General features: G+C 42.0%; 1 protein-coding gene across 2 annotated transcripts in view; it reads right to left on the reverse strand.

The window, feature by feature from the left end:
- Nucleotides 1-12,777, reverse strand: part of porb (P450 (cytochrome) oxidoreductase b) — a 38,480-nt gene that overhangs the window by 21,334 nt on the left and 4,369 nt on the right. The window contains exon 2 of one of the 2 annotated variants that reach the window (XM_056440897.1): nucleotides 11,335-11,523. In XM_056440897.1, the coding sequence (XP_056296872.1) occupies nucleotides 11,335-11,516 (182 nt within the window). In that variant the 5' untranslated portion in view covers nucleotides 11,517-11,523. Of the gene's footprint in view, nucleotides 1-1,350; nucleotides 2,025-11,334; nucleotides 11,524-12,777 lie in introns of those variants that run through there. The other variant, XM_056440898.1, reaches the window with a different exon arrangement.

Below are 12,777 nucleotides of genomic sequence, written 5' to 3' on the forward strand. Positions count from 1 at the left end.
AGCCTCTAGTAGAGCTTTAGAAACCAGCCTCTAGTAGAGCTTTAGAAACCAGCCTCTAGTAGAGCTTTAGAAACCAGCCTCTAGTAGAGCTTTAGAAACCAGCCTCTAGTACAGCTTTAGAAACCAGCCTCCAGTAGAACTTTAGAAACCAGCCTCTAGTAGAGCTTTAGAAACCAGCCTCTAGTACAGCTTTAGAAACCAGCCTCCAGTAGAACTTTAGAAACCAGCCTCTAGTAGAGCTTTAGAAACTAGCCTATAGTAGAGCTTTAGAAACCAGCCTCTAGTAGAGCTTTAGAAACCAGCCTCTAGTACAGGGGTGGCCAACCCGCGGCTCGCGAGTCTCATGCGGCTCTTTAACTAGTTTCATGCGGCTCTTCAGGAGCTGTCACATGACATGCGTCAAAAATGCTTGGCTGGCGCTGTCATTCACTCCCCCTACAGCTAGATGGCACACTGACCATGTAAGCCTGGTTGAGTGACGTCAAACGAGCGACGAGAGAATCTTTGGTGTGCCATCATTTGTGTTGTAAACAATTTCCGTCAAGTTACCTCTTGAAATGGCAGGGAAAAAAAGCACAGCCAAACGAAAATATGAAGAAGAACACAGGACGTTTTTGCCAGAGTGGGAGAGTTTATATTTTTTTGTTAAACGTAATGGCAAGCCGATCTGCCTTATATGTCACGCAGCATTAGCGCATTTCAAAGCTTCAAATCTTCAGCGTCACTTCAGCTCACTCCACCCTAACATCGAACAGGAATTTCCAAAAGGGACGGAACTTCGCAAGAACAAGTTGGTCGCTTTGAAAAGCCAGGCAGAAAAGCATGTACAGTTTTTCATCATGTTGGTGTGTGACATTTACAATAAATCTGGCTGATCAGAGGTGTGTGTGTGTGTGTGTGTGTGCGTGTGCGCGCGCACACATATGTGTATGATGTGGCTCTTTGCGGTAACACAGTAAAAAATGTGGCTCTTAGTCTCTGACTGGTTGGCCACCCCTGCTCTAGTAGAACTTTAGAAACCAGCCTCTAGTAGAGCTTTAGAAACCAGCCTCTAGTAGAGCTTTGGAAACCAGCCTCTAGTAGAGCTTTAGAAACCAGCCTCTAGTAGAGCTTTAGAAACCAGCCTCTAGTAGAGCTTTAGAAACCAGCCTCTAGTAGAGCTTTAGAAACCAGCCTCTAGTAGAACTTTAGAAAGCAGCCTCTAGTGTCATTTAAAAACATACATTTCCCTCTCGTGGTCTGCACTAAACGTGACGCTCAAACAATCTCTGGAGTTGTGTTCCTCCGTGTCGGCGTCCGGCCGTGTGAGCGTGAACACGCCGTGCAGCAGAGACTCAGACGGTGACTGACCTCTCGGCAGCATCTCTCCTGTCCTCTGGCAGGGAGAAGACACAGCCCATGGCATGCAGCCCTGTAGCTCAGCCTGTAGCTCGCCGCCGGCGACGCCACGCCGGGAAACCACCACACTCAAAACAAAACAAAAATTAAAAAGCAGGATGTCAACGCTCCAAAAACCACAGGATGGAAAACAGAAGAATCAAACCGGTCCGGGACCCTCGCAGGCTGGGAAGAGCTGCCTGGCTTCAGCCTCGGAGGCTCCAACACGAGCTGAACTCTGCCTCTTCCTGTGAAACCAGCAGCGTCTGTTTTGCACACACACACACACACACACACACAGACACACACAGACACACACGCGCCTGCAAGCCCTGTCAGTGTCTGGCAACCGCTCAGGACACAATGATGGGAAACTGACTTCCCCATAAAATGCAGCCGTGCTGCAGACCCACCACACTTTTTTTTGACTCACACAAACACAATGAAACACTCTGCCTTCCTCCTCAAGCCCCGCCCCCTTTTCCTCTCCAGCTGAAAGGTGTTGGGAACAAAAAAAAAGTCCACAAGATCCATTCTGGGCTTCTTCTTCTTCTCTTTTGGTGAGTTATCGGAGCGACGGCTCCCCGGTGGAGGCAAACGAGCTGCGAGCGGCGTGAAGCGTCCCCTCAGGCCCCGCCCCCGTCTCACTGGAGGAGAGAGGGGAATGTCATCGCTATGGCAACCTCATTTATCACAAAAGGATTCTATTTGTGACACACACACACATTTTCAAAAGCAACCCAAAGAAAGGGTTGCTTGTCTCTGGCCTCAACTTTCCACCTTTAGAGGGCCCGGCCTGGCTCGGCCTCCTTGTTCACTCTCCAGGGAACTTTTTCAAAATGGGTTCAGGGCCAAAAACAAAAGCACAGGAAAGACAGAGCAGACGACCCCCCCCCCCCCCGAGCATACCTCCCGTTCTCACACAAATGGCCAGGGTCTCCCCCACTCGGCCTCCAACACTGTCTCCATTCACAGCCAGCGAGGCTTCACTACGCTGACCAAACAAATTGTGTTTTGCGAGTGGGGGAGGGGCTTAAAAAGTGGCCAGTGGGAGGAGGGTCCGATGAAACTAAGCCACGCCCCCATCCACTAAACGACGAGTAAGCCTGCTGCTATCTTTACAGAGTAGACTTATCATTCGAGTTGCCAGAGATCTTTTTTGCATTATCAGGAGATTCATGGAGTGAAAGACGAGGTGGTTTGTCGTCTCAGACTCAAGACGAGAGATTTGATGGTTTCAAGCCGAGGCAGCGAGGACAGAGACGCTCCGACCACGATCATCTAGACCAGCGGTCCCCAACCTTTTTTGAGCCACGGACCGGTTCCGTGTCAGAAATTATTTTCACGGACCGGCAATATAAATGACGTAATAAATATGACGTCATACAATTATAGGAAGGGCATAAAGTGCCAAAACTACAACTCATCATGACGCCGAGTGTGAGCTGTGCTTGTTTACCTGCAACGAGCCGCTGATGGAGACGGCGACACAGACGTGTGTTTGGTCCGCTGCTCCTCACCGAGTTCTGGTCGCTGTCATTAGAACAGGCAGAGTTGTTGTGTGAAATGTCCCTTAAGGCCACCGTCCTTTGCATCTCCAGCACATGTTCTTCTAGTTCAGACGGGCTCGATTCACCGGGTGGGTTTGTTTACTAATGGGTTGCAGGTCTATTCTTTTGCAGTCGGGTCTTTTGTGGTTGGAGTCCGCTCAAACTCTTTTAAAAGCCTCTCCCACCCGGTCAACGTCTGAAACATGTAGAATGTTCCGATATTCACTCGCCCACTCAGCAGCGACTTCATCGGCCAACTTGAAAACAGTTGTCATTTCCCTGAAGTGACAGAATTCATTGAGCAGGTTGAATATGTTTTAAGATTCTTTGGCACTGTGCCGCCAGCAGAGGGTTCGGCGCGTGAGACTCGCCTGCAGCGATAAACCCCAACTTTAACACTCCTGAACGCGGCTCAGACACACGGGGGGATCCGCTCCTTTTTCAAAATAATATATTTTTCCGACTGATTAAAAATCCAAATTACAACTTTTTTTATTCACTTTTTTTCCGTGGACCGGTACCGACCAAGCCGTGGACCGGTACCGGGCCGCGGCCCGTGGGTTGGGGACCCCTGATCTAGACCAGCGGTCACCGACCGGTCGATCTCGGAGACGTTGCCTGTCGATCTCCAAAATAAAATGAAAATAAAATCACAAACACATTGTTTCTCGTTCTCGAACATTTTCTGAAGTCTCTTCTGAAACGTTTTCTTTCTGACTGGAAGATCGAAGTCAGAAAACATCTCCGCCTGATTTTAATGAACGCCTGAAAACGGGTTCTCTGACAGCCGTGTTGTCAGCTGTGCTCCTGAAAGAGGGGAACGTATAGTACAGGTGGGGCGCAGGGGAAATGCAGAAAGACCTTTATTCATAACTTTACATATTACACAAGTTCAAAGTACAAGGACATACAACTACGTCATCAATAAATAAATGTTGTAATGCCTGTACCTTCGTGTAAATGTTTACGTGACGGCATTAACAGGTTACGCCTGCGCATGTGCAACTGCCGAGATTCTTGGCGACTTGCCAGGTCTTACCTCCGTGAGTTGGGCTTTTCTGCTGTTGTCCTTCAAAACAAAAGCTCAACATTGAACTTTTTTTCTTGTCTGATGGAGCAATCTGGTTTACTTGAAAGTGATTGCAATTGTATTTATTCTATTATTTGAAAAAGCACAGATGCAGGAGTCACAAATGGTGATTCTCATATTTATTATTATGATAATTATTTAAATCTGAGGATGTCTGTAGAGCTGATGTGAACGTAATCACCAACGGTCTGAGTTCAGAATCAATCCCAGATGAGAAAACTTTCATGAATACCAAATTTGCCCCGAAAAACTCGTCAGTGGAGTTGAGAAAATCACCAAATCAAAGACCAGGAGCTGGATGACTGACAGACAGCTGACAGACGGCCTCAGACTGGCTGTCTGTGATTATGAACTAACTACAAGCTCACAGACAGAGTTCAGTCACAGCCACCACACTGACTGGAGTCACATGGCTTGATGGCATTGTGATGAGAGCTGAACTTACATGAGTTGCACTGACTGATCATGTTGTCAGTGTCGTGTTGTAATGTAAATAAATACAACATTTATATTGGTAGTTATTCTGATCTTGCTTATTTAAGGTAGCTTAGCAGATAGCTAACAGCAGATCCATAAAATGAAGACTCAGGAATCCGGAGTTGAATTTAGGGTCTTTAGTATAAATCTTTGAAATTGTAAAACTGTGGAGACATAACATGACATAACTTCACAAACCGTCCACACACATATACATAAACAACACTATGATTAACACAAAGCCATCATGCCAGGAATTACCCCTATCCATCAACATGAACCTCCTGACTACTTAAGAGTCCAAGCTAATCCTGACATGACACATGCTAATTGCGATTAGCTAGACGCTAATTAGCGTCTAGTGCTACAACACAATATTATAACAGTAATGACAGATAGCAGATATTTACATGTTACATACATAGATACTTACAGACTTAGAACTTCAGAGGCTATCAAGCAGTAAAGGTGAAACGTAGCTGCAGGATGTGCTTTCAGTAGAAACGTGAAACAGGAACTAACTACGGTAAGAGAGGAGGGATAAATATAAGAACAAGAAAGGCAATTGCCTTCTACACCACTTGGCATCTCGAATGCAACACATGACAATGTGGGGCAGAACAGTAGTTCATCCAGCTGCTCATTGAAATGTGTTTTTTCTTGTTCATATTGTGTGCGGTGAACAAATATCTTACTTTTTATATTGCACTTAAATTCTGTGTTCCTGGTCTCATCAATTTGAAAGCTGGACCAAAGTGTTTTGATTTCATTCAATTAGAATTAGGCCAAATAAAAAGCCTCAAGTCAGAAGTCCAGTCTGGACAGTCGTTTTCTAGGTATTATAGGGAGATCTTGCCGGTCATGAAGGCGGAGGTCAGGGATCTTGGGCTCAAAAAGGTTGGTGACCACTGATCTAGACCAACGTGGTTATATGCTACACAAGCCTCTCTAGCACTCGCCAGTCATAAATGTTCTTGCAATTTTGAGATGAATACATCTGGAGATTATTACGCTTTTAAAAGACATTTTTGTAAAAATTGCAAGAGAGCTTAGAGAACTGAGCAGTTGTCTCTCAGTGGAGGTCTGGCCGCCAGCTGGAGAAACATCTTAAAGATCTGAGCTGCTCTCCCGTCTGTGACGATCAACCGCCTCAGAAAAAACTTATTATACAGGACTGTCTCAGAAAATTAGAATATTGTGATAAAGTTCTTTATTTTCTGTAATGCAATTAAAAAAACAAAAATGTCATGCATTCTGGATTCATTACAAATCAACTGAAATATTGCAAGCCTTTTATTCTTTTAATATTGCTGATTATGGCTTACAGCTTAAGAAAACTCTAAAATCCTATCTCATAAAATTTTAATATTTCCTCAGACCAAGTTAAAAAAAAGATTTATAACAGCTGAGTGTTTGTCAAGGCTCAGGAAACCCTTGCAGGTGTTTCGAGTTAATTAGACAATTCAAGTGATTTGTTTAATACCCTACTAGTATACTTTTTCATGATATTCTAATATTTAGAGATAGGATATTTGAGTTTTCTTAAGCTGTAAGCCATAATCAGCAATATTAAAAGAATAAAAGGCTTGCAATATTTCAGTTGATTTGTAATGAATCCAGAATGCATGACATTTTTGTTCTTTTAATTGCATGACAGAAAATAAAGAACTTCATCACAATATTCTAATTTTCTGAGACAGTCCTGTATATATATATAAAAATATATATCCATACATCTATATATAAATATATATAAATAAATATATCCATATATAAATAAATATACATATAAATATATATATAAATAAACAAACTATATATAAATATATAAAAATATATATAAATAAATATATATATATAAATAAATATAAATAAATAAAGATATATATATATATATATAAATATATAAATATATCTAAAGATATATATAAAAATAAATAAGTATATATAAATAAATATATATATATATATATCCCCTGCAGTGTCCCAGATCTATCCTCCATAGCATCAGGAGGACACGTCCAGTCCTCATCCAGCAGACAGGGTGGGACCAGGTCTAGGCTCTGGTCATCATGCATTTACACATCAGTAACTCACTGCTGGGGAAGTCGTCTGCATGTGACCTCTGACCTCTGGAGCTCATCCAGAAGGCAGCAGCCCGGCAGGTATCATCCTTTCACAGTTCTCAGACATCCCTCCTGGTCTCCCAGTGGTGCTTGGATCTGATTCCAGACCCTGGACCTGGTCTGCCAGGCTGTGGACCCTGCAGCGTGGACATTAACTCGCACGCCCCCTGCACGTCCACCAGGCTCTGCTACTGCCTCGCTGTGAAGGGGGCTCGGCTGGCCGGCTCCACGACAGCGGAACAAACTCCCCCGTTGACGTCAGCAGAAAGAAAACAGATCCCCGTCACAGGCCCGTAGAATAGAAACAGGTCTGCACTTTAAACTTTGAAGATGAAATCGAGGGTCTTAACCGCCTCGGACCACCTCTCTGCTGCGTGAGAGCGGCCTGCACCACAGAGGAACAGCCGGGCTACGATCTTTAGCCTCTTAATAACACGTCAACAAATGCATCTTGAGGTGTGTAAGATTAAACTAGTGCTCCGTTGGTGCAACTCTCAACATTTAATTAGAATCCATCTAATAATCTCTAACAACTGACTAATCAGAGATTGCATTCTCGTCATTTCTCCAATTTATAAATAGTTAGGTTACTTTATTTAATGCCCCGTGGCACGGCACACAGACTGTGAGGTAACTTCCACGAGTAACTCTTCCGAATTGAAGATTTCAAGCACAAAACATACGATCTCTTTCTCGAACCTTCTAGCTTAAACTACCAAAAGTGTATGAAGTACTCCAACTACAATACTAAAGGACATCTTACATAGCAACCCATGGATTATAATAGAATAAAACAGATCGTAGAGCCACATGTGAACACGATACTTAACGCACATGTTGCCCTGTAGATTTACTGACTGAAGTCATCTCAATAATAGTATTTGTTCCTTTGTTTTGCTTCCTATTGTCCTGCTGTTCGCGTTAATATGTCCATTCCCTTTTCGCCGGGACCTTTTAAACCTGAGGAGTGAACACAATCGCTTTTTGCAAAGTTGAGTAGTCATCCGTTATCCTAATTTAGCTGCATATTACACTGACATTACACGGGATATGAAACTATATCCAGTGTTTCCCCTACGCCACCCTGAAATCTCCGCCCGCCACCCTGTAGTTTTCGTCTACCTACTGTTGAAGTCCCCCCCCCCGTCGACAACGCTCGCCGTGGGTCCCTTTCCTATCTCAGGGGGGCATCGTTAAGGAGTTAAGCTTAGGGCACCAACATGGCGAGCAGCGGCACTAGCCCCGCCCCCTGAAGCTGTAAACCTAGGGGAAACACTGATATCCATATTTATAATTGCATGAAAATCATTTAATCTCACTGGCGTCTAAAGTCTTAATATGAACCAGATAGAAAAAGGAAAATAATTCACTAGACACTAAAGCTAAACTTAACTTGAACCACCTTTCGGCCTCCAAGACGAGCAGCAGAGCGAGAGGAGAAACATCGGTTCAGTTCAACTTTATTTAATATCGTGCCTCGAGACCACAAAGCCAAAAGCAATTAAACCAATAAACGCACTTATAGGGAGAACGACTCGCGAACTAATCCGTCAGGCCACGCCCCTCGCCGTGAGAAGAGCTCCAGGCGATACAGGCAGGAACAGGTTTGACAAAGGTCGCTGCTGGTGGAACATTTACCCGAGCGGAGCTGTGACCCCTCACACACTCACACACTCACACAGTCACACAGTCACACACTCACACACACACAGTCACACACTCACACACACAGTCACACACTCACACACTCACACACTCACACAGTCACACACTCACACCGTCACACAGTCACACACTCACACACTCACACACTCACACAGTCACACTCACACACTCACACAGTCACACACTCACACACTCACACAGTCACACACTCACACACAGTCACACACAGTCACACACTCACCCAGTCACACAGTCACAGTCACACACTCACACAGTCACACACACACACAGTCACACACTCACACACTCACACAGTCACACAGTCACACACTCACACAGTCACACACTCACAGTCACACACTCACACACTCACACAGTCACACACTCACAGTCACACACTCACACACTCACACAGTCACACACTCACACAGTCACACAGTCACACAGTCACACACAGTCACACAGTCACACACACACACACTCACACACTCACAGTCTCACACAGTCACACACTCACACTCACAGTCACACAGTCACACACTCACACACTCACACACTCACAGTCACAGTCACACACTCACACAGTCACACACTCACACAGTCACACACAGTCACAGTCACACAGTCACACACTCACACAGTCACACACTCACACAGTCACACACTCACAGTCACACACTCACACAGTCACACACTCACACAGTCACACAGTCACACACTCACACAGTCACACAGTCACACAGTCACACACTCACACAGTCACACACTCACACAGTCACACACTCACACAGTCACACAGTCACACAGTCACACACTCACACAGTCACACACACACACACACACAGTCACACACTCACACAGTCACACAGTCACACAGTCACACAGTCACACACTCACACAGTCACAGTCACACACTCACACAGTCACACACTCACAGTCACACACTCACACACACACAGTCACACACTCACACAGTCACACACTCACACAGTCACACAGTCACACACTCACACAGTCACACACTCCTCAGGTTCACTCAGAGTCAACCGGCCGGCGGAGTGAAGGTAATATATTACAACATCTAATCACACGGAGATCACTGGAGACACACACCCTATTAATCATTATTATTAATGCTGAACCATCAGCCACGTCCAGCGGGACATGAAGACGAGCGTCCTCTCAGCCACCGACACGGCATCGCCTTGACGTCAACAAACACATGTGTGAGCTAAGATACAACGTAGCTAAAGGTCTTATTGTATCATTTATATAAATATATATATATGTACAAACTCAAATACAACGTAGCTAAAGGTCTTATTGTATCATTTACATAAACACACAAATATATATATGTATATAAATATATATGTAAATATATATATATGTGAGCTAAGATACAACGTAGCTAAAGGTCTTATTGTATCATTTACATAAACACACATATATATATATGTATATAAATATATATGTATATATATATTTATATGTGAGCTAAGATACAACGTAGCTAAAGGTCTTATTGTATCATTTATATATATATAATATATACCGTTCAAAAGTTTGGGGTCACTTAGAAATGTCTTTATTTTTCAAAGAAAAGCACTGTTTTTTCAATAAAGATAACATTAATCATAAATACCCTCTATACATTGTTAATGTGGTAAGTGATATTCTAGGTGGAAACATCTGGTTTCTCATGAAATATCTCCAGAGGTGTATAGAGGCCCATTTCATCATCACTCCAGTGTTCTAATGGTACATTGTGTTTGCTCATCGCCTTAGAAGACTAATGGATGATTAGAAAACCCTTGTGCAATTATGTTAGCACAGCTGAAAACAGTTATGCTGGTGATATAAGCTATACAACTGGCCTTCCTTTGAGCTTGAAGTACAAAATTAATACTTCAAATATTAATCATTATTTATAACCTTGTCAATGTCTTGACTATATTTTCTATGAAATGTTCAATTCATTTATAAATAAAAGTGAGTTTTCATGAAAGACACAAAATTGTCTGGATGACCCCAAACTTTTGAACGGTAGTGTATATATACATATTTATATATATATACATATATATATATATATGTGAGCTAAGATACAACGTAGCTAAAGGTCTTATTGTATCATTTACATATATATATATATATGTGAGATAAGATACAACGTAGCTAAAGGTCTTATTGTATCGTTTATATAAATATATATATTTATATAAAGCGATACAATAAGATCTTTAGCTACGTTGTATATATGTGTGAGCTAAGATACAACGTAGCTAAAGATCTTATTGTATCATATATATATATATGTGAGCTAAGATACAATGTAGCTAAAGGTCTGATTGTATCGTTTATATAAACATCTACATGTGTGAGCTAAAATACAACGTCAATAAAGATCTTATTTTAAAATGTAACACCTGCAGATGATTAATAATATCATTCCAAAGAAGATTCCATGAATCAAGACCAGGACTGATCAATAAACCAAAACACCAGCCAGGGATCTCAAATAATCCCCCATTATCATAATCATAAGAGGCGTGTGTTTATGTTTCAGAATAAGACGCGTGTGTTTATGTTTCAGAATACGACGCGTGTGTTTATGTTTCAGAATAAGAGGCGTGTGTTTATGTTTCAGAATACGACGCGTGTGTTTATGTTTCAGAATAAGACGCGTGTGTTTATGTTTCAGAATAAGACGCGTGTGTTTATGTTTCAGAATAAGACGCGTGTGTTTATGTTTCAGAATAAGAGGCGTGTGTTTATGTTTCAGAATAAGAGGCGTGTGTTTATGTTTCAGAATAAGACGCGTGTGTTTATGTTTCAGAATAAGAGGCGTGTGTTTATGTTTCAGAATAAGAGGCGTGTGTTTATGTTTCAGAATAAGACGCGTGTGTTTATGTTTCAGAATAAGAGGCGTGTGTTTATGTTTCAGAATAAGAGGCGTGTGTTTATGTTTCAGAATAAGAGGCGTGTGTTTATGTTTCAGAATAAGAGGCATGTGTTTATGTTTCAGAATAAGACCCGAGGTACTCACGGCGTCTCCAGCTTCTTGAACTCGGGGAGGGGCTCGGGCTTCTTGCGGGACATGAACCAGTAAACCACGAGGCCGACGATGAGGGAGAAGAGGAAGAGGTCCAGGTTGCTGAAGAGAGGCTCCTCTTCCTCCCCGGCCAGCGGCTCGCTGTGGGCGGTGGTCTCGGCGTCCATGTCTGTCATGTTGACCCTGAGGGGAGAAACCAGCAGCTCATTTCTGGTTTCTGGGTCGGACTAAATTAATTGAATAGAATAGAACAAACAGAGATAGAATTCAATTCTACTCAATTTATTTTGTGTAGCCCGTTATCATAAACACGAGGGCTTTACAATCTGAACACATCCCAGAGGAAATGTTTTCAGCTGTTCCGCCACACGAAGCAGCAGGAAAGTTCATTAGAGACAAGACGGGGATTTATATATTTGTGTTATATTATGAAAAATAAAGTTTCATGATCAATTGATTACTTGACACAAAAACGTATAAAATTTAGCCATAACTTTTTTGGGTAAATATTCGCCACATGAATCTCGTGGATAGATTGGACTAAATAAACCACTTGAATAATTTTGATGTTTTTTTTACTGTTGTCAAACAGTGTTAGACCAGAGTCTGACTTTAAAAATAAAGTTTCATGATCCATTGATTAATTGACAAAAAAACATAGAATTTAGCAATCAAGTAAAAATGTCTTAATAATATTATTTAATATATAATATTAAATAAGTAAATATTGGCCACATCCAACCAGTTTGATTAATAAATCCTCTTTAATAACCCTTTTATGTGTTTTACAGTTGGGTTGGACAGACCCAAAAAAAACACTACAGTAATGACTAGTGTAATGACTACTGAAATAACTAAAGTAATAACTACTGTAGTAACTAAAGTAATAACTAAAGTAATAACTACTGTAGTAACTAAAGTAATAACTAAAGTAATGACTACTGTAATGACTAAAGTAATAACTACTGTAATAACTACTGTAATAACTACTGTAATAACTAAAGTAATAACTAAAGTAATAACTAAAGTAATAACTACTGTAATAACTACTGTAATAACTAAAGTAATAACTACTGTAATGACTAAAGAATAACTAAAGTAATAACTACTGTAATAACTAAAGTAATAACTACTGTAATAACTAAAGTAATAACTACTGTAATAACTCCTGTAATAACTAAAGTAATAACTACAGTAATAACTAAAGTAATAACTAAAGTAATAACTACTGTAATAACTACTGTAATAACTCCTGTAATAAGAGCCTCTCAGTGACCCGGCCCTCAGCACCGAGCTGCTGCGCTCGGCGCTGTGATTGCTAACATGTGACTCTCCTCCCGCTCCACCGCGCCGGCTCCCGATTGGACGACGATCTCGACCCGCATACGAGGACGTCTGAACGCACAGAGGAACATCGTGTTCACGACGCTCCGGTTT

This window comes from Pseudoliparis swirei, chromosome 20, assembly GCF_029220125.1.
Source record: "Pseudoliparis swirei isolate HS2019 ecotype Mariana Trench chromosome 20, NWPU_hadal_v1, whole genome shotgun sequence".
Classification (NCBI taxonomy): Eukaryota; Metazoa; Chordata; class Actinopteri; order Perciformes; family Liparidae; genus Pseudoliparis; species Pseudoliparis swirei.